General features: G+C 39.3%; 1 protein-coding gene across 4 annotated transcripts in view; it reads right to left on the bottom strand.

The window, feature by feature from the left end:
* ccser2a (coiled-coil serine-rich protein 2a) overlaps positions 1-23,521 on the bottom strand; it is a 632,026-nt gene that overhangs the window by 80,083 nt on the left and 528,422 nt on the right. Inside the window, exon 10 of one of the 4 annotated variants that reach the window (XM_048616385.1) lies at positions 21,150-21,234. The exons of the other annotated variants lie outside the window; for them this stretch is intronic. Coding sequence (XP_048472342.1) covers positions 21,150-21,234 — 85 coding nt within the window. The remainder of the gene's footprint in view (positions 1-21,149; positions 21,235-23,521) is intronic. 4 annotated transcript variants of the gene reach the window in all.

Raw genomic sequence — 23,521 nt, 5'->3', positions numbered from 1 at the left:
ATGCAGAGATGTCTTGGAGCTGAGATGACTGACCTCCAACAACCACAACCATCTTCCATGTTAATAAATTAGGATGAGGTTTAGGCTTATTTAGTTAAATGGGATCCAAAGACAAAAATATATCATCCTCAGCTGAATGACAGCATTCTTTACCAGAATGGAAATTTCAATTCTATCCAATGTCTACATCATTTCTTTGGGTGAGAGTAGTAATTACAAATACAGGCTGCTTTGTGCTGTTGACCTATTCTTGAGTTGGAATAGTGTCAGTATGTCTAGCTTGTAGGAAGATCTTTTATTCACAGCAGCTCATTACATTCACAAGTCCATAATACAGAGTTCAATAAATTACCTTGATAAGTATCCAATGCCGTTACAAAAACAAATGCAACAGCCAAATTAAACGATCCAGTCTCTGTGATTTAAACTGGCTTTTGTACACTGTTCTGATGAGAGGTCATTGACCTGAAACATTGACTCTGTTTTTTTGCTCCGCAAATGCTACCAGACCTGCTGACTATCTCCAGTATTTTATGCATTTATTTCATAATTCCAGCATTTACAGGATTTTGTGTTTGTCTTTGTAAAGTTGGTCAAAGGAGTAATGTTGGCCAGGACTGGAAGAGCTCCCTGCTCTTCTACAAAAATGTGCCATGGGATCTTCTTCGTCCACCTGAACAAATAGCCGTTCAATGTCTCATCCTAAAAGCAATTGCTCCAAGACTGCAGCACTCCCTCAAGCTGTCACCGGAATCAGAGATAATATGTTTAAGTCTGAGTGCAGTGCGAGTACAGACAGTCTCCTGTCTCAGAACCATGTGTGTGTGTCTTAACTGCACTGAGCTGTCACTGAGTCTTCACAGGCAGCAGTAAGGATTCTCTATCCCATCAATTTGCTGGATTTCAATCCTAAAGTTGAAATAAAAGTGGGAGCAAAGATTTGAGTGACAGACTAATCAAGGGCACTCACTCAATAAAGTTTATGCTTCAACTTTGCAAACTAAAAAATATATAGCATTGCAGTACATTTCAATGTACTTCAAACTGCTAGTTACGTTTACATGTTACCTTAACAAAATGGGAAGCTATTTTGCAATAAAAACTTTCAAGGGGATAAATGGACAATTACTGTATACCTGGGCATGTGCCCCATGCTGGAAGCCATTATATGAGGCATTCAAGAGGGTAATGTATGATTATGTGTAGAAAAATAGTGTGCAAGGAGAAAAAGCAGCAGGTTGGTAGTGGGTAATGATGTTCATTTAATGAGTGGATGCAGGACAATGGGCGAATGGCCTCCTGTGATTCTGTGGTGGTACAAACTCTTTTGTTGTGAGGTTTTATGGCCACCCTAAGGGTCTGGTTTCAAGATAGACTGCTTGAGGAGAAGGGTAGGTCGAGAATGGTCTTCAGGCTCAGACATCTTTAGAGTTCTGTTTAATCTGAGATACAGCAGGCTCTAATCTTACTGTTACATTGATCAGATGCTACACTCTTACACGTACTTCTCTCTTCAACCTTTTTCACTTCAAATTAATTCTGCCCATGCAACTCTGTGATGTCATTGTAAGGTTGCTCCAAGGTCCCAAAGCCCTTACACAAATTCCATCACAGTTATCACCAACAGCTGTGGGCAAAAAGCACTAAACATGTGCGATGAATTATCAGACGACTCAATTACAAGGCACCACTTACTAAGCGCATTGGTTATTTTGGGCAATTGTCCGGACCAGGCTATAACTTTGATAATCAGCACCTTTTCAGGTGAAGCTTAATCGCTTCTCTTACTCACCCACTTCCTGTTTAAGTCTATCTGAAAGGCACGCAAGATAAAGGAGTAATCCAGGTTCTGAGGAAGAGTCACCGGACCCGAAACATTAACTCTGATTTTTTCTTCACAGATGCTGCCAGACCTGCTGAGCTTTTCCCGCAACTTTGTTTTTGTTCCTGATTTACAGTATCTGCAGTTCTTTGAGTTTTTATTGAGTAATCCAAGTGAACAATTTGGAATAGGCCAAGTTGCACTTTCAAAGGTTATACCACTGTTGAGATTGGTGATTTGAAACATTGGCCTATAAGCTGACATTCCAGAGGTTATGAGTTCAAATTCTAGCATTGCAAGATATGAAAAGATATGAATTTTAGAAATGTGGCTATTTCTGGGCTAGCACAAAATTCTCATGACGCTGGGTTCCACATTCTGTGACTAAATCCTATTTTCCTCAGGGTGACTAAGGATGGACTGCTTTACCAATATCATCCAAATCCTGAGGAAGTATAGAAAACAAAACTATTGTCCCTAGTAATTATACTGCTAGACTTGCTGGAGAAAACACTTCTTGCATTTTATGAGTTTTTTTAAACATGAAACCAATAAATACCAAGTTATTTAAGTCACACCTTCATTTATATTTCATAACTTCAAGTACAAGGGAGTGAATTATATGGCAGCAAATTCATTGATATATTGTCAAAGTGACATTAAATTGAATTGGAGCTTCTACTTTACAATTCTTTTATTCTGGCCTCTGCAGATTAATCGAAAAATCACACAAACCAAATTCTCAATTTCATGAAAATCCTTCCTGCTATGCACAACATCCCAATGCTCTGGATTACACTGAACTAGATTTGAGATATCCTGAAATCTAACCAGGTTTTCAAAATATCTTCCAGGATAATGTTCTGTTGTCATGACTTTCAAAGAAGAAAGTCAAAATCCAAATTGAAGATCATAATAAAATTTTCTGACACTACAGGAAATCAGAAAATAAACGAGAATAATGGAGTTGTAAAATGATTTAAGGTTAAACACAATTGACAATCCATGTTCTTGTAGTTATATTAACAAGTTTAAAAAAGGAAAAATTACATTTGTGTTTTATGCAGAAAATAGACATCAAACCACTGAATGGTTTATTGGTGAACTTGGCATTGGTTCTTCTTTAAGGCTAGGCTTAAAGATTTTAAATATTGCGTATTTACGAAGCTAACAAGTTTCACTTTTTGTCTCAATGATATTTCATCTTCCAAGATGACAGATGGTAATATTGGGGAAGATTTTCCTACTTTCGGATATAGAACTCAGTGTCAATAATTTTTGGATTTGTAGAGATGCTTTCAGGGACTAAATGGCCTATTCCTGTTCCTGGATTTTAAATCTGTCCCCCACCAAAACCTTCGCTCAGTTTTCCAAATGCAAATACCTTCTGTAATGATAAGAACCACTGACCCTCCCTCTTCCAACACCATTGTACAACAGGCCAAATTGATAAATATTCCTTTCCCATGTACTATTGATCAGAAGTAGATATTTTAAATATTAGCAATAAATAACTCACGGCAAAAACATTCAAATACCCAGGTGCTTAAACCAGACTGCCCTTACTATTAAACTTGTTAGGATCATTAATTTCTTTTACCAATCAGGTGAATGGAGATTGGACCTCAAGGATAGTAACTACTGCTCTTAATGAAAACTAAAAAGAGCCCTTCTTGCTCAAATTCCCTGAATGCTTATGATGGCAGCAAACTAATAATAATTCATGCCCCCAAATGGTAAGCATGTTTAAAGTTTCACTTTCTAGATGTACACCACCATTTAAGACATTCAAAGTCAAAATTATCCAGTGAGCCCAAGTCATGAACTGACACACAATGACATCATTGCAATTATAATTAGTAGATTTCACGTTCCCAAACAGTACGTTGTTCAGGTCATCAGTCAACTAGAGCAAAACAATGTATCACAATTCCACCTCTTCCATTCAGAATTCAGAACTGTCCCTTCAACAGTTTAACAGAGATTCCTAATACTCAAACCCATGCAATCCAGAGGCATTACCTTTACCATACAAACTACCTAGACAGAAATGCCTGTCCAACTGAAATGCAATCACCCCATCAGTTACTAAATCTAGTATGTCCCTTCACTGCTTTCCGCTGAAAATTCTGAATTTGGTTCACAATCTGACAAAAGCCTGAATTGTTTTCTAGCTTTATTGTGCAATAGCTCATCCATTTTGAGTCCAAAGTGTGGAGCCAGAGACTTGAACTTAAAAGGAACAGCAACATGAGCTTTTCCAACTCGCCAGAAATATTTGAAATAAATCAGAAAATGATTAGGGAAAGCAAATTAATCATGATAGCTGCTTATCAATGAATACACTGGGATTGCGTGCTTATAATTGACATGTTATATATTGGTACTTTTTTCAATCCATTCACAGGATGTGGCTATCTCTGACTAGGCCAGCATTTATTGCCAAGGGGACAATTAAGAATCAACTAAATTGCTGTGGGTCTGGAGTTACATGTAGGCCAGACTGGGTTACCGGAGATTTTGTCTCCTAATGAGCATTCATGAGATTATTTCCCAGTAAGTAAAGCTTTTAACAACTATTGTGTAATGATAAAAGAACATTTAAATGTTTCATTGTCTGTAGCTTTGGTGTGCTCCTTTGTAAGTTGTGAACTTTTAGGCTGTTCAATCAATACCAATATTATTCTGTCACAGAGATTGCAATCCTTCACCATCCTTTTAACTTCTGAGTAGCTCAACACATTTGAAATTGCTGACTTAAAAACTATAAAGACATATATTCCAATCATTTTTACATTGACTACATTGTCTCCGAGTCAATAATTTAATTTATAAATAACAGGACTGAACTGAATCTTGGATTAACATAAGTAATAGTCACTCACAAGCATCCCTTAATCTCCATATAATGAACATAATTGTTAGGATGCAAGTTTTAATTCTGCTTTTGAAGACTGGTTTGTCAGTGACTGGGGAAAGCATATAATTACGTCTTTCAGGCAGGAAAACAAGTACAAGTTTTTATGTACTATCAACTGCCAAAATTTAACAATCAATATATATTATCCAGAGAATGCAAATGATTATGGCTGTTATAAGTCTCTAAAATACTTGAGTCTATGTATCATTAGCCAGAAGACCGAAGCCCATAAGTATAATTCAGTCACTGTCTTGGCCATCGCTTTAATCTGTTTTAAAATCAACGGGCAGCAAATGCATTTAGTGTCTTTCTCAGCTCTCCATTGCAACGTACTCTGTTACCATAAGAAAAGGCTCATCTCCAGTCTTAGCATCAGGTCTCCGGCAGAGCTCCTCTAATGCTGGTGTCAATGTAACTTATCAAGAATTTATCACGTGAATGCGGCATGGTCAAAATTATAGCCCTCTTTCTTTCACATTAACTCCAAATTAGTCTCAAGATATCTTCATTTATTATTTTGTGAGGTATTACTGATTATGTTTTTGGAATCCTCAGTTGAAGAAAAAGGACTACGGGTTGGAGGCACCCACTGTACATGGCATCCTTGGACCGGATGCAATAGAGATGAAGAAACTGTGAGAATGGAATTAAGCTCTTGTGACTTACGGAATCAAAGGATAATGGGGGAGGATGGAATCGGGGAATTGAGCACAATGATCGTATTGAATGGTGAAGCAGAATTGAGGAGTTGAATGGCCTACTCCTGCTCCTATGTTTTGATGTTTACAGGAAGTGATGTGTGAGGAACCGTAGTCGCGATAACTGTGGGAGACGGTGGATTTTTAGTGGATATTGGTGACAGACTATCCCCAGAAATTAAAACGGAAAAGTCAAGGAAGGGAAGACGAACAGTTGGACCAGTTGAAGATGAGAGAAAGATGAGAATTGGAAGCAAAATTTATCAATATTTTCAATTCCAGAGGAGAGCGGAAGCAGCATCGATGTATCGGGGAAAGAGTAATTGGAGGTGTTCTGGGTATGACTGAAACAAGGAATGTCCCACATACCCCACAAAGACACCGGTAAGACTGGGACCCAAACGGGCAGCCTGGCCATACCTCACAGGAAGTGAGATGAGTTAAAGAAGAAGTTGGTCAAAGTGAAGGCAAGCTATGTCAGGTAAAGGAGGTGACAGTGAAAGGGGGCTGTTAAGCTTTCCTTTCAGGGAAGATGCAGACATCCTTTAGACAGTCCTGATGGGAATAAGGTTAGACATGGAGAGGGACTGCACATCCATGGCGAAGTGGGGAGAGAATGGACAAGGGAGCAAAAGTAGAGTCCCAACAGGCAGGAAGAGGCGAAGATAAACTTAACATGATTTGCAACATGGCAGACCAGGACCAGCACAAAAGCAAACTGAAGACCTGAAGAAACCATCAGGCCAATAAAAAAGAAAATGAGAACAGGGTGGCAGGTACTATTAGATGAATAATGTGTACTTGTACAGATATATTGAGAGTAACACGTGACAAAGTAAACAGTAGGGCCAGTGAAAGGTCCAAAAGAGTGAGCCAGTATATATATGGTTCCTTTCCCAGGAACACTCCACAGCTATTCTGAAGTTCAGTTGCTGTTGTAATGCAGGGAAACATAAAAGCAGAGAAACACAGCAAGGTCTTGCACACTGTATCGATAGGAAAGACCAGATGACCTTTATTAGTCATGTCTGTTAAGGGATAAAAGTCAACTGGGATCCAAGACTACATTGCTCAAATGTAACATCATGACAATGGTAGTGGGATTGCAAGGACAGCAAACATTTTCGTGTGTTTGTGAAGCAGATCCTAAACAGAAGATGAGTTTCAACTGGTAAGCAGAAATAGAAATTTTCGATAGATTTGAAAAAACATTAGAAGAAAACAAGGGAACAGGTGTCAATGGCTTGCAGGCAACGGCACTCAAAGAAATGCAGGGGAAAATAATCAATTACTTCCTTAATGCCACCTTTAGGGAATGATCAATAAAAGTAGTAGCAAAAATAGTTTTCAATTCCAGTCATTACAAAGTGACGCCTAGAATATTATGTGCAGTTTTGGTCTCCTTTTCTGAGGAAAGATGCTCTTGCTCTCGAGGGAGTGCAGCGAAGGTTTACCAGGCTGATTCCAGTGATGGCAGGTCTGACGTATGAGGAGAGATTGACTAGGTTGGGATTGTTTTCGCTGGAGTTCAGACGAATGAGGGGGGATCTCATACAGACTTATAAAATTCTAACTGGACTGGACAGGGCAAATGCAGGATGTTCCCGATGGTGGGTGTGTCCACAACCAGGGGTCAGTCTGAGGATTCGGAGTAGACTATTTAGGACGGAGATGAGGAGACATTTCTTCACCGGAAGAGTGGTGAGCCTGTGGAATTCATTACCACAGGAAGTAGTCGATGCCAAGACATTGAATGTATTCAAAAGGCGGCTAGATATAGCACTCGGGGCAAATGGGATCAAAGGTTATGGGGAGAAAGCAGAATTAGACTATTGAGTTGGACAATCAGCCACGATCATGATGAATGTTGGCACAAGCTCGAAGGGCCGACTAGCCTCCTTTTGCTCCTATCTTCTATGTTTCTATGACATAATGATGACCCAGGGATTTACAGACATAACACCTGTAGTATAAGGAGATTAATGAAATACCTGACTCAGTAGGGCATGGTAAAAGGGAGACATCTTGGATATATGGAAGGGAGAGTATTTCTAACCAGTGTTTCTACGGAAGATGGGAGGGCTTGTTGTCAATGGAAATATTCCAGACTAGATTTAGTTAAGATTTCCAGCCTGCCAGATGAGGAATGGTCTACAATGTGTAACCAAGGCTGCTGTTCTATTGTTGTTGCTATTGGAAATTCAGTGGAAAGTGTGGTTGGGTTATCGGAAAGAGGCAGGACCAACTCAAAGGAAATTCCTCAGCAGGCTCTTAGTCCCTGTTGCCTGTCAGACACCGAGGGTGACTGCCTCCAGCAGGACTGCAATATGGCCTCCATCCTCTCTCCAACACTTTGGACTGATATCTTAGTCTATCTTGTATTAAGAACACCACTGCCAATAGGAGGATATTTTGTAGTTTTATTGTAATCGGAGAATGTTAAAATGGTTTAAGCTCTGTCAAATTAATTGTAAGATCTTCAAATCACTGCAGTTTTTTTTTCTATTTTTAAAGCGATTCAATAGCAAAGCCTTAATTATTTAGGCTTTTAATTAGAACACCACACAAATTTTGATGTAAATTATTGGTTGTGAGTTGGGTTGTTAAAATAATCACAGCGGCACCATTTATCTTCCCTTTCAATTAAACTGCTAGTTGGATATGAATTACATCATTTCATGTACAGCAGTCCTCTCAACTTCCCAGTTAATATTTGATTAGACTTGGACCTGTGTCTGCACTGCTGCACATGGATTGGCCTCCAGCATCAAATCTGAAATTCAATTTTGTTCCTCAGAATACTTTCGTTGTACATTTGTTGTGTGAATTTCAGCTGGACTGGAAACCTCATCTAGATTCATCACAAAAGGTGTTTGCTCAGAAATTATTTAAAACACAGCAGTAAAATAGACAGAATTTCAGAAAAATTCTAACTTTGCCTTGGCAGATATCTGCACTGAAAATATACCCACACGATCAAGGGCTTCTAGTTTAGAGGTTGTAAACAAAAGCCTTCCCACCACGGAACAAATAAACCAAAAGAACTGCAGATGCTGGAAATCAGAAACATAAACAGAAATTGCTGGAAAAACACAGCCGGCCTGGCAGCATCTGCAGAGAGAAATCAGGGTTAACATTTCAGGTCGAGTTCTCTTTTTGTCCTTTACCACCACTACAGGATTGGAAGACTTGAAGAATAGATGTTTCAGTAAGAAGATGAATCTAGTTAACACCATTTAAGGAAGTTGAAGGAAGTTTGTTGAGATGTTTGAAGAGTGTTATAGAGACACTAACGGCCCCTACTTGATGATTTTTCAGGGAATTAACTTTGATTTCTTTGAAGCAGATAATTGACAGGTGTCAGTGATCAGAGAGCTGCTTTTATGGGTGGCACAGTGGATAGCACTGCTGCCTCACAGCACCAGGAACCCAGCTTCGATTCTACCCTCGGGCAACTGTCTGCGTTGTAGTTTGTACATTCTCCTCAGGTCTGCGCGAGTTACTCCCGAGTGCTCTGGTTTCCTCCCACAGTCCAAAGATGTGCAGGGTAGGTAGACTGGCCATGCTAAATTGTCTATAGTGTCCAGGAAAACCATGAGAAATGCAGGGTTACGGGAGGTGGGTCTGTTGTTCAGAGGGTCAGTGTGGTTTCAATGGGCCAAATGGCCTGCTTTCGCACTGTAGGAACTCTTTCAGATTTCCAGCATTTTCCTTTTCTCTTAGCGATCAAAGAGCAACCTGTGAACTCTAGACAGATTGGTTTCATGGCTAATTGGGCACTTTTCAAAAAAAAAAGTCCATTTGTTATATGAATTTAAACTGGCCAAGAAACCACAACAAGATTCTGCAAAGATATTGTTTGTCCATAACTTTCTGCTCACAGCTATTCAGATCAAATTCATCAAGAGATGAGTCATGGCAAGTTGATAGCTAGACTGTAATGCTCAAAATATAATATTACAATTTATTTGTCATAAAAAGAACAGCATGAATAAATCAGAAGACATAATGGGTTAAAAATGACATTAATAAGGTTGTTAACAACTCATCTCCCCACTTCCATTATACACCTTTCTCCAGTAAATCAACTGTAGTACATATTATCTGCCAAGCTGATGTATGCATTCCTCTTTATAACTGAAATCATAGATAGAACAGCTTTACATTAAAAACAGACGGTCATCTGATTTTAGTGAAAGCCTGAAAAAATTTGTGACTGCAATATAGTTGAAGTGAAGTGAAAACAGATTCAGATCAATAGAAAATGGCAGTTTATTTCTAATTTCCAATCCTCAATGAACAACTTGCAATTTGATAGCACATTTAGCTTAATACACCATCTGAAGGTACTTCACAACAGCATTGTCAAAGCTCCAAATTGAGCTACAGAAGGTGGTGTCAGGGGTTGTGATCAAAAGTTTGATGGAAGAGGCAAGTTTTAAACAATGTCTTAAAGGAGTTGGAAGTAAAGGCAGAGAAATTTAGGGAGAGATTTCATGGTCCAGGCAGCTGACAGCTCACCGAAGGCAGAGTGATTGAAATTGAGGATGTGACAGATGCCAGGATAACATCAGAAAGCAATCAGCTGCACAAACTACATTTGAGACATTTCCTTCCTCATCAGGAGCTGCCAATAGCTGGTGGCAATACCGTACCTCTGTCTCCAGGAGAAATCAGCCAATTTGGCCCTGCAATGGCCAGGGTTTGAACGCCAGACTCCTATGGTCTGTGACATCATGGCTGTCTACATCAAGATGGTCTAATTCCCAACGGCATAACAATTATGTCCCCGGAAAAAAGTACAATGTTTAAAGGTGTCCTATGCAACAGAAAGAATTTCAATTCATAACAAATACATAAAATACGTAAGGCCGAGAAGGATCTAGGGCCAATCATTGTTGTGATTGTTGAAGTGAAGGGATCCTTGTAAACCACAAAAAATGTAAACACTCAGTTGCCAAGGCTGCTGCTGCTGTAATAAAATTCTAGTGGATGGATGGCGGAGAGAGCTTTCCTTCCAATCAGCGTGAATGGGTTGGAGAGCTGCTGTGTGATTGGCAAAGTGAAGCTGAATGCATTGTTTCCCATTGTTTTCTATTAGAGTGCAGCAGGGGAGAGTGAGGGGGCACAGGAACCCTCAGCACTGCACAGCAACAGCAAACACTCGACTTTCCAAACACCCACAAACGTCTGAATTAAATTTCTGACTTGGGGAGCAGGGATTAAAACTATTCTCACAATTTCTTATTCGGCACACAGCCTGGATTTTTATCCTCGAGGCCAGTAGCAGGACTCGGGGAAAGTTCCACAGTCCATCTGCCTTGGAGGAAGGTGCCCACTGTTCTGAGGAAGGATCACTGGACCCAAAACTTTAACTCTGATTTATCTTCACTGATGCTGCCAGACTTGCTGCGCTTTTTCCAGCAACTTCTGTTTTTGTTTCTGATTTACAGCATCTGCAGTTCTTTCAGTTTTTATTCAGTGAATGGTTTTAAACTCCTTCTGTCCCCAAAACTGACTCTTCCTGAACTGGTAACCTTTAACACTGATGCTGGTAGGTGGTGAATCAGAAACAGCTGTATCATCATTCAGAGGTATAAGTATTATTGTTATTTTTAACATCTCAATTATCAACAGTGCCTGTGGTGAAATTATGACAAACCATAAAATCATAGATGATTATCACTTATGTAAATTAAACACTACCTGCCCCAGATGCACAGCTACTCAAACGCAATCGTACAAGAGACTAAATTCCTGTCTTATCATGCCTCAGCAGGAACAATTGCATTGTTTCTTCTGAAATATTAGCTGCTTGTTACAAAATTCCTATTGTACTATTCACAGAAAATTAGAGGGATTGTCTGGAAGTGTTTTAAAAAACCAGCAAAAGAGGTGAAAGAGAGGAATAAAACAGAATATGATCGGAAACTGGCCAAAAATACAAGAAAAGGGTATGTTTTTAAGCGTATGAAAAGAAAGTAGGTGCAACAAGTCTTGGTCACAGAGAAGCAGAAGAGAAGTTAACAGTCATTTGTTAGGTCTGTCCTTGCAGCCTCCAACTCAAATATATTTGGTCAGCTAACTGCTGGAAGCGAGCTATTAGTGCAGTGAGGGACATAGAACAAGAATAGGCCTTTCAGCTTCTCAAGCCTGTTTCAACATTCAATGAGATCATGGTTGATCTGTGGCCTAATTCCGAAACCTGCCTTTGGTCTATATCCCTTAATACCTTTGCTTAACAAAAAAAATCTCTGATTTAAAATTAACAATTAATCTAGCATCAATCACTTTGTGGAAGAGAGTTCCAAGCATCTATCACCCTTTGTTTGTAGAAGTCTTTCTAACGCCTCTCCTGAACAGTCTGGCCCTAATTCTCAGACAAAGGCCCCTAGTTCTAGAATCCCCAATCAGTGGAAATAGTTTCCATACCTACAATATTTTCCTGTTTAAAATTTTGATGTCTGCAATCACATCACCCCTTAAACCTTCTAAATTCTAGCGAAAACTGGCTTAATTTGTATAATTAACAAATTAACGGTCCTTGTACCGTTCTTGCATACCTACGTGTACTCCCTCAAGGCCAATCTATCCTCCCTAAGGTGTGGCGCCCAAATCTGCTCACAGTACTTCAAGTGGGGTCTAACCAGGAAAACAGAACATGTGAAACAGAGTGAGGAAGTCATGCAAACTGTCTATGTTCTCAACCAATAAGACCGAGGATAGTGAAATAAGCTGTGCAAGGACATTGAAGAAAGCGCAAATTTGACAAAGTGATTTCAATACCATACCAAACACAGAAAATAGAAGAGAAAAAAACCAAAAAAAAACACAGCTCAGAAAATTATGTGCAAACTTGAGAGTTTGAAATTAGATCTTGACCTAACAGAAGGAAAGGAGTTGGCTGTATGGGGAGTAGCCAATAAGTCGTTAAGGTCTACTCTATTCTTAATTTTTAGGTTAGTATCCAGGTCACAGATGCTAGACTTCAGGCAATTCAATTCACAGCACGTGATATCAAGAAACTGTTGAAGTCACTAGATCCTGCAAAGGCTGTGGGCCCTGACAACATTCCTGGAATAGTACTGAACGTGTGTACTCCAAAACCTACTATTCCCCTGGCTGAGCTGTTCCAGTACAGCAACAACATTTCTAACAAGCTATAGTCAGAGAAGCCTTGGTGGGTGGATTGCTGTAGTTCATACTGTAGATAGTATACACGGTTGTCAATTCAGATCATTTGAAAGTGGGTGGGGTGCCAATCAAGCAATCTCTAACCAGATAGTGTCAACTTCCTGAATGTTGTTGGAGATAAACCCACGCAGACAAGTGGAAAATTTTCCAAAGCGCATCTAACTTGTACTTTGCTGATGCTGGATAGGCACTTAGGAGTCACTCACTTCAGATTTCTTAACCTCTGACCTGCTGTTCTAGCCACAGTATATATATGCTGGTTCTGTTCACTTTCTGGACAATGGTAACCCCTGTGATGTTGATAGTGTGGGATTCAGTGATGGTAATACTATGGAATTTCAAGGGGAGATGCTTAGGTTCTCTCTTGTTGACAATGGTAATTTCTTTTACTATTTTCTGTTTAGCCTCTTTCTTTGCCTTTGATTTAAGAGACTGTTAAGCCACATTTGCCAAAGAATACAAGACAGTCTGGAGCTTCCTCAGCTATTATAAAATTTTAAATTATCAGATTCTTTACAGATATTATGGATTTTGAATTAACTATTATCCTGAAATTTAATCAACTGTATATCATAAGCCATATAAACGATTCTTCTTCAGGGCCTTTGTTCTAATCTTTTCATTATAAGTTTTCTCTGCAGGGGTCTTAAACCATCCAGTTCATTTAATCCACAGTTTTCATCCTAGGGTTACTTTCACTTGAGCCCTATTGGATTGCTAGGCTGTTAGTTTTGAATATCTTGACTTTACTTCCAGTTCAAACATTAGTGGTTCAAATGAACAAATCACTTCTCACTGTATAACATTTACTATCATACTAAACTGAGAATCCCTTCGCACACTTCCTAAAATCTCACATGCTTATAACCAATTACCATCCACAATATTTTCTGTCTTTGCCAAATATAATGACGCTCAAAAGTGAGTGAAGGAAGGGTGGATATGTATATTTACATAAGCACCTTCAAATTTGTTTCCAAATTTTCTTGGTTAGCTTCATATACAAAGAATTACTTTAAGATGAGATGCCCATTGTTATGAAGGGAAGCACTAGAGACACTTTATGACAGGCAAGACTTGAGATGAAAAGAGCGAGCAAATAATGGTTTGGGCTATTCTTTTCAGGTCTATTCCACATACTACACAAAGATAAAATATAACACAAATTCATAATGTGCTGTGTTCAGGACCAGACATCATTCTGTGCCATTACTCCTGATAATAAAACTATTTTTTTTGCATACCCAAGCCTAAAGTAAATCGAACGTACACTTGCTGAGGGAACAACTATGAATCAGACGTGAAATATTTTGCCAAATTGAAACAATAATCAGGTAAGAGCAAAATACTACATATGCTGAAATCTGAAATTAAAAAAAAAGTTATAGAAACTCAAAGGGTCTGGCAGCATCTGTGGAGAAAGAAACAGTTAACATCGAGTTAACAGTTAACACAAGACAGTGATTGATTTCCAAAGAAGAGTTTTTGGACTTGAAACATTAACTCTGTTTCTCTTTCCACATTAAACAGGTAGGTGGCTACATCAGGTCCTCACTTAAGTCCATCAAAGACATGACTAGCTTCTCACCATGACAAAGCTTACAGCCTTTGATCAGCATCTGCCTCAACTGTAAAATAACAAAAGATGGAGATGCAGCACAACGTACTAAGAGAAACAAAAATAGGCAACATAAATATTTCAGGATCTATGTCAAAACAATTAAGAATGAACTGGGTTGAGAATGGACAGATTTATCAAAAATGTGGTCATTCGCTGTGGACCAACAATCAATAAAGCAGCAAAGTGGAGAACTAAATAACTAAAAGAGCAGAGTGTAATTCAGAGGACAGCTTGCCCAAAGTGTTTAGTCTTCTAGTTAGCCCACACTTTGGTCACTGCATCCAACTCTAGTTAAAAAGGCAGAGGAAGGCACTCTGGAGAGCAGCCACAATATGATCCTTGGCAATAGGTTTAAGGGGAGAGGGGAAAGATTAAAAAGGGGCCTAAGGGGCAACTTTTTCACGCAGAGAGTGTAGCATGTATGGAATGAGCAGCCAGAGGAAGTGGAGGAGTTGGGTACAATTACAACATTTAAAAGGTATCTGGATGGGTATATGAATAAGGTTTAGAGGGATATGGGTCAAATGCTAGCAAATGGGACATCTGGTTGGCATGGACAAGTTGGACTGAAGGGTCTGCTTCCATGCTGTACAACTGTATGACTCTATGATTCTATAAAAAGGAGTCCTGGAAAGTTGTTACAGATGGGGCAAATCATGGTTTTATTGAATTATCTATGAGACTAAATGGTACAGAAATGTGAATGCAGAATATTATGGCAAACTGAGTCTTTACAATGGGACAAGAAGCATAGATTAAAATTAGATAAAGAAAAATTTTGGATTGACAATATGAATTTCTTCATTTAAGTTAGTGGAGATGAAAATTCTGAATTTAAGAAATAGGTCCATGCCTCCTTGTAAAGGAAAGGAAAGAGGTTGACTTTCCGAATTTAGGAACTGTGATGAGCTAAACAGATTTCCACTTATTGTAAACGTATCTCATGAGTTTGTGGTGAGGAGGTAGTGAGCAAAGTCAGTGTGTTTCAACTTGTGATTTCCAAGGTCTTGAGTCATACCTTTTGACATTTTAATGATTTTTCACCTTAAACATGATCAGTAAATGATAATTAAATGCTTCATTTATAAAAGAAATAATGACTAACTCATTCAGTGGCATTGTTAGCTAGGCAGTAGGAAACTGAGCTACACACATCAGGAAAACCAGAAGACACAGAAACCAAAGTTGGCCATTCGGGTCATCGAGTCTGCTCTGTCAATTCTACTTTCCTCACTTTTCCCCATAATCCTTGATTTCTTTATTTATTATAACAAGGTGTAGAGCTGGATGAACACAGCAGGCCAAGCAGCATCAGAGGAGCAGGAAGGCTGACGTTTCGGGCCTAGAGCCTTCTTCAGAGAGCACAGGGGGATCTGGGGGTCCTCATGCATAAATCTCAAAAAACTATCATCTGAGTTCAGCCAGTGGAAGAGGGGGCAAATGGAATGCTGGCCTTTATTTTGTTGAAAATGGAGTATATAAAAAAAAGCCTTGCTAAAACTATATATAGCACTAGTCAGACCACAGCTGTAATACTGTTTTAGGCCCCTTATCTAAAGAACAACATACTGACATAGAAGGCCAGTGAAGGTTCATTCGCTAGGTTGATCACGGACATGGAGAAATTTTCTTATGAGAAAAGGTTGAGTAGGTTAAGTTTGTACTCCTTGGAATTTAGAAGAATGACAGGTGGCGTTATTGAAACATAAAGAAGGCAAATGGAATGTTGGCCTTCATTGTGAGAGGTTTTGAGTACAGGGGCAGGGATGTGTTGTTGCAGTTATACAGGGCCTTGGTAAGACCATACCTGGAATATAGTGTGCAGTTTTGGTCTCCTTTTTTTGAGGAAGGATGCTCTTGCTCACGAGGCATGCAGTGAAGGTTTACTAGGCTGATTCCAGGGATGGCGGGACTAACATTTGAAAAGAGATTGACTAGGTTAGGATTGCTTTCGCTGGAGTTCAGATGAATGAGGGGGGATCTTATAGAGACTTATAAAATTCTAACAGGACTGACAGGGTAGATGCAAGGAGGATGTTCCCAATGGTGGGTGTGTCCACAACCAGGGGTCACAATATGAGGATTCGGAGTAGGTGATTTGGGACGGAGATGAGGAGACATTTCTTCATCCGAAGAGTGATGAGCCCGTGGAATTCATTACCACAGGAAGTAGTTGATGCCAAAACATTGAATGTATTCAAGAGGCGACTAGATATAGCACTTGGGGCTAATGGGGTCAAAGGTTATGAGGAGAAAGCAGAATTAGGCTATTGAGTTGGACGATCAGCCATGATCGTGAAGAATGGCGGAGCAGGCTCAAGGAGCCGAATGGCCTCCTCCTGTTCCTATCTTCTGTGTTTCTTTGTTTCTTTATGAGATTCTTAGGGAGCTCGACAGGGTAGATGTGGAGAGGTTGTTTCCATTTGTGAGACAGTCTAGGACCTGAGGACATAATCTCAGACTAAGAAGTTAACCAGTTAAGGTAGAGCTGAGGAGGAATTTCTTCACTTTGAGGTCAGTGAATCTGCAGAACCCTTTACCTCCAAGGGCCCTAGAGGCTGGGTGTTAAGTATATTCAAGATTAAGATCAAAAAGACCAATAAATAAAGGAGTAGTAGGAAATGCAGATGCTGGAGAATCTGAGATAACAAGGTATAGCAATGCAGTCTCACTCCATTTAAATAATGTGCAGCCCCTGTTTTCTTCCTGCCAAAGTACATACTCTCATATTTTCCCACGTTATATTCCATCCATCAAGTTTTTATCCAATCAGTCAACAAATCCCTCTGCAGATTCTTTGTGTCATTCTCACCACTTGCCCTCCCACCTATTCTTGTGTCATCCATAAACTTGGCTCCAATACATTCACTTCCCTCATCCAACTCATTCACTTATATTGCAAATAATTGCGGCCCCAGCACTAATCGCTGTGATATTCCACTAGTTACAGGTTGCCATCTGAAAATGTCCCTTTATCATGACCCTCTGTCTTCTACTTGTTAGCCAGTCCTCCAACCATGCAAATATATTATCTCCAACACCATGGGCCCTTATCTTATCCAAGTAGCCTGAAATGTAGTAGCTTATCAAACACCTTTTAGAAATCTAAATATATTACATTTACTGGTTGCCTTGCATCTATCCTTACCTCCAAAACATTATAATGAATTTATCAGCTATGATTTCCCCTTCATGAAGCTACGCTGACTCTATTAGGGTACTTCTAAATGTTCCGCTTTTACATCCTTTATGACAAACTCTAACCTTTCGCAGCAACAGATTTTAAGATAACTGGTGAATTGGCACAGCAACGGCAGATGGAATTTAATCCCGATCACTGAGAGGTGGTGTACAGGTCCCTAGATCCCTGAAAGTGTCAACACAGGTAGACAGAGTGTTGAAGAAGGCATATGGGGTGCTTGCCTTCATTAGCTGGGGCATAGAATATAGGAGCAAGGAAGTCTTGTTACAACTTTATAAAACATTGGTTAGGCCACAGTTGGAAAACTGTGTGCAGTTCTGGTCAGCCTCCGCTTGCCAGTACACTATCGGAAGGATGAGATTGCACAGGACAGGGGGCAGAGGAGAGTCACCAGGATGTTGTCTGGGATGGAAAGTCTCAGTTTATGAGGAGAGACTGGATAGGCTGGGTTTGTTTTCCTTGGAGCAGAGGTGGCTGAGGTGGGGGGAGGGGGTGATCTGATTGAGGCATACAAAATTATGAGAGATTTATACTGAGAAGATAGTGAGAATCTTTTCCCCATAGTAGATATGCATAAGACCAGAGGGCATAAAGTTTAAGATGAGGAATAAGTGGTTTAGAAGAGATCTGAGAAAATGTTTATTTTAGCCAGAGGGTCACAGAAATATGGAACGTGCTGCTGAGAGGGGGGTGGAGGCAGGTACTGTTGCAACATTTAAGAAGCATCTTGATGAGCACTTAAGATATCAGGGATTGCAGGCTTTGAACCAATTGCAGGTAAATGTGATCAGTGTAGTTTGGCGTTTGTTGGTCGGCATAGACATGGTGGGCCAAAGGACCTGTTTCTATGTTTTATGACCCTTAGATTCCACATTTGATATTTTGTGACCCTGACTTATCTCATAAGCACCACTAGTGGGAACTCCTGATTATGGCACAATTAAAAGCGAATGCTTCAGATTATCATGAATGTTGCAAAATTCGACCACAGAATTTCTCAAGCGATAGCTACAACTCCCCACTACAGACCATGTATGGGAATATCTTTGCATTGCTGTTTTCATAAAATGCTTCCCAAAATGCAGCGCAATTCACTAATAAGCAGTTAGGAACACGTGAACAGCTCCTTAAGCACTGTTCATGCTTCCAAATGAACTCCGAAATATAAATACTTTCCGGATTTAGGTTTACTAGCATCTCCAAGCTGCATTCTGTATGAACAAAGTTTTCTTTGTGGAGGAAATGTGCATCAAAATGAGTAATACTGATGCATTTATTCTTGAACAAAATTAAACTAGTAGAACAAAATATTGGACTGGTTATGTATGCTGATCTCAAACTGAAATTATGTTTCTAAAGAATAAAAAACACTGAAAATTTCAGTGTTCCATGTTTATCATGACCTGCTGAGTATCTTTATGGCCCGTAATTGCATTAATTGGAAATACGTTCATTTAGGTACACATTCTGCTCTGCGTCAAACAAGGTACTGGATCCTGTATTTTTTTGGAACCTGAGACTGACAGAGAGATTTTTTGAGAAGCACTTATGATCTGATAATTGAGAGAAACAAAGGGAGAGGAGAAGATGTCACAGATACTAGCCACAAGACGCTATTTTGCCTCAGATAGAATTGGAGGAAGACAATTAATTCAGAGGCTGAGCAGACTACAAAAAAGCTCTTGAGAGGGGAGTGTCATTTTCAAAGAAAAGACAGAAGCACTCAGGAGCAAAGACTGTGCTCCCAAAGGTTACATAAGATATGCGTCACTCTCCAACTCGGAGTTCTAAAAAATAAATTCAGTAATGATGTGGATTTCTTGGTTTGCAGATTCTGAAGCATGGTAATTAGTTTCTGCTCCCAGCAAAAACACTTGTAGACAGGAAAAGTATTTCTGCAGGTCACTGAAACAGACACTTGGCTGAAATTATCAACAAGATTATTGCTTTTAATTTGACACTAAATGATAGAAAGAAGGATGCATAAGAGTTGGCTCAGACTGACCAAATAAAGCTGTAAACATGATAAACTGTGCAACTCTAGGCTGAAAAGAGTCTAACCTAAGTAAACTGCTCAAACTATTCAGTTAACACATACATGATAAGTACAAACTGCTTTCGCTTTGTCAAACGCTACTTACTTAAAGGGGCACAGCTACTATACCACACTGCGTTTTGCCAGGCCCAGGTCAATGAACTGCCATTAAAAGCCTCTGCCATATTTAATTTGGAGACAACAGGCTACTTCACATGAACTGTTACGTTTGTGAGATAGGTACAGTAGCACCAACATCGAAACATAATCCTCTCAATTACTTTCATTTAAGAAAAGAACTCACCTGAACAGTGTTGTGAAAAAATCATTGACTTTATACACACAGAATCAGAACAAGAACAGCTCCTTCAACAGAGATTATCACTAAGAGGTATTCACATAAGTGGAGTTGACAGGGTTTTAACAATAATATATACTTAATGTTTAGTGTACAATATGATACAGTATAGTAACATATTGGGGAATTGACAGGATATTGTAAACTACAATATTTTACCTTCAATAGTTCAAAATCATTGGACAATCTGAGAAAATGCTATTCTTTTCCATAAACAAACCTGATGGTTACTTACCTTCATTAGCCTTTTCCAATTTAGCTTTGGCCAGCAGACAATGACGGCAAGCTAGATCAGGTGTCCTAATATGATTTGATGAATCATGACATTGAAGTTTATTTGACTGAACCCATGCAGGACAGCAGCCTGAGTTTTTGTACATTATAAACTGACAGGTCATTTCTCAATTCACTGTCTGAATATTTCAGCTACAACAACATGCCACTGCCTCTCACACATGTTCTGCTCTTTGAGTATCTATATGAACTTTGCGCTATAATCCCAGTTTAATCATTCAGCTCATTGTATAATATATAGTAAGGTAGTTTCTCTTTTGTTCATTCATGAGATATGAGCATCCTGCAAAGCCGGAATGTACTGCTATCCTTAATTGCCCTTGAAAAGCTTCTGAAAATGTTAAAGCTGAAGAAACACTGAAAATTAGACAGGATTCACTCGACCTTTCCTCATTATGGAGGATTTTGATTTCACATTAATTACAATACTGTAAGAATTCAACTTTTTTTGGAATTGAAATATAACCAAGGATACCCAATGAACTCACGGTCAGATAATCACCTTGACCTCCCAATACCAGTGAGTGAGAAATTACAACTTATGGTTACGTCTGATACAGACATTCTAAACCAACATTCACAATCACCTTTGATCAAAGATATGGGTGAGATTGGATCTCTAAAATAGCCAGCTGTGTGCATCAACCTCCTACAGGCTGAAAATTAGGTGGCTCTTTCACATGAAAGGAATGTTCCTCCTTGCTTCAAAAGGACTGCACTGTCCTATTACAGCAAGTTGAAATGTAAGTATAACCCTGTTCCTTATGTCTGGCAGAACTTTGTGCCAAATGAATAATCTTTGCAAGAGCTTATCACAAACACCAATCAATTTTGAGAAGTACGTGCATTGCCTGAAAGCTAGAGCAGTTTTTAAAGAAATCCTACATCAGTGTGTCAAAGCTTTACTTTTACTTCCTACATCAACCTAAAGAGAGAGTTTGTGCTAACTGTAGAGTGTTGATTGTGGAGTGCTGTGAGAGTCTGACCGTAGAGTGTCACACTCACTCTGTCGACGATGCGGCTGGACAGGACCTGCGCTGCCATGGAACGTGCCCTGGAAGGGAGAGGAGGATGGAGCAGAGGGCTCAGTCTGTGCAGGAGAAAGGGGGGAGAAGGGAAGAAGGTAAAAACAAACAAAAAGAAACAAACACACATTATGTCAGAAACAGCTGAAGTAACTGGACAGAATCAGACACAGTGAGAAAGGATCTGGGACTCCAAGCATTAGCCAAGCTGTTTGCAAGCTTTGAATTTCTAGATGATCAGTTTTGATTGCTTATACACAAACATGCTGCAAAATAATTCAATCATAGCATTGTTCTTTTACATTTATCAAATATCAACCTATTTAGAAGGTTACATGGCATTAATCTCCCTTTAGCCACACAAATACACCTGTTCAGAGTACAACAATTGCCTGAGAATTTTGCTCATGAGCACAAAATTCAAAAAGCTTTGTGAAATAATACCATAGAAACAAGTAGCTACAGATTTTGAAGGATTATCTCAAAATAAGTCCAGATCAAGAAAGCCATTTAACCCCATTCTCCCCAAATCCCAAGCTCAATGCATTCCCATTTCAGCATCTCCAGCTTTTTCAAGACAGCCTGTTACGAAGGATTCATATTTAATCATTTCTGTGGACTTGAGTTTCAAGAATTGTGCATTTTTTTGATGAAAGAACTTGGAATTTTTCTTAATAATGTCTTTTTGGTAGTCACATGCCTTTTAATACTGTTTGTTTACAGGAGGCCCCCTTGCCAGGGTTTATGACCAACAGGCAGCTGTGTTTACTTTGGATATTGCTTGGAGCAGTTAGTGACCAGCATGCTCAAGGAAAGGAGCTTCCAAGCTTTGCACTCTAGTTGCTGAGAAAAAAAATCACCACATTGTGGGGCCAGCAACACATGCATGTGCTCAGCAACATCCATCTTTGTACGCCAGTATATCAGACCTGAAGTTAGTTGAATATCTCAAATCTTATCCCTTTTACTTCAAGAACTAAAGACTTATTGGACAAAAGTGTTTCTTTTTAAGAGAGAAATGTATTTGCTTCCCTTTACCCGGTCTGTGAGAGAAAGTGCATGCACACACACATGAGACAGTGGGCATGCATGTGCGCACATGCATAACAGTACATGAGGAAGTGTGTGTGTGTGTGTGTGTGTGTTTTTGCTATTTAGAGGGGTCAACATTTACATTTTTACATTACAAACTGTGTGTGTTAACCAACTTGGCACTTCCATTGAAAATGTTCTGTTTTATAAATCAATAATTGTGTTTATTAAGGAAACCTGATTTATGGACCTTTTACTTACATTTGGAATATAGAGGAAGAGTACAACTGGCCACATTGGGAACTGGGTAAAACAATTACATTTATCATGCGACCCACAGAGCACTGGGACTAGAGAAAGACAGTGCACTCTTCCCATCTCAGTCAAAACAAGGCAGATTCTTGACCTTGATCATTTTTCTGATAACCTGCTCCAGCTCTAGTTCACACTCTGTGAAGAAATATTTCCTAATTTCTGTCCTGAATTTCCACAGGAGATGAATCCTGGATTCACTTGCAATGGTAGTTTTAAACATATACCAGCAGATTTCTGCATGGGGGGAGGGGGTGGGGGAAACACCTTTCTTTGGAGATGAATTGACCACCACCGCTTTTGCAAGTCCAATCTATCTTCCCAAAACCAGGCTTGTTTTCATCAATTGTTACCTGAAGTGATTTTTATCACTTTCCTGATCCTAATGATTACAATTGTGGACAGAGAAATCTACACACGCAAGAATGTTTTTCATTTTTTCCTTTGTATTATTTGCTTTGTGTATGTTTGAGTTTTAAGGGCTTCTGTCTTAAGTATCCATTTCAATTCATTTTCCTGGCCTGACAGTGTGTGCACAGAACGGAAAAGCTTTCTCTTGCTCCATAAACATCCACAATGACATGAAAAAAATTATTAGAATGAATCATTTCTTGAATCTTGTCTCCTTTCCCCATATGTAGCACCTCACCCAAAACCGGAAATTTTGTGACGAAATGAATCATAAATTTAAGTCCTTCAGCTTTAAAGCATTTTCTCGGTAAACTACAATTTGATGTGACCTTTTCTAATATTTGATGACACTGTTTCCGTTCATTTGGATCCATACCCTGTGAATTATCTGTGGTCAAGACAATGCACAGTCATTCTGCTCCTTGACATCTGATCATATGTTTCTACAGTGACTAATAGCAACCGAGGTCAACTTGCTTTGTGACAGCGCAATTCCAATCTGAATATCAGTACATGCCCTGATATGAGACAGCAGTGCAATCTTAATTAACATACCAGCGACACAAGGAATGTACTCAATGAGATTTAAAATGCAAA

This window comes from Rhincodon typus, chromosome 34 (assembly GCF_021869965.1).
Source record: "Rhincodon typus isolate 14 chromosome 34, sRhiTyp1.1, whole genome shotgun sequence".
NCBI classification, from domain to species: Eukaryota; Metazoa; Chordata; class Chondrichthyes; order Orectolobiformes; family Rhincodontidae; genus Rhincodon; species Rhincodon typus.
Note: the sequence above shows the minus strand (reverse complement) of the source record. Positions and strands in the feature narration are given on the sequence as shown.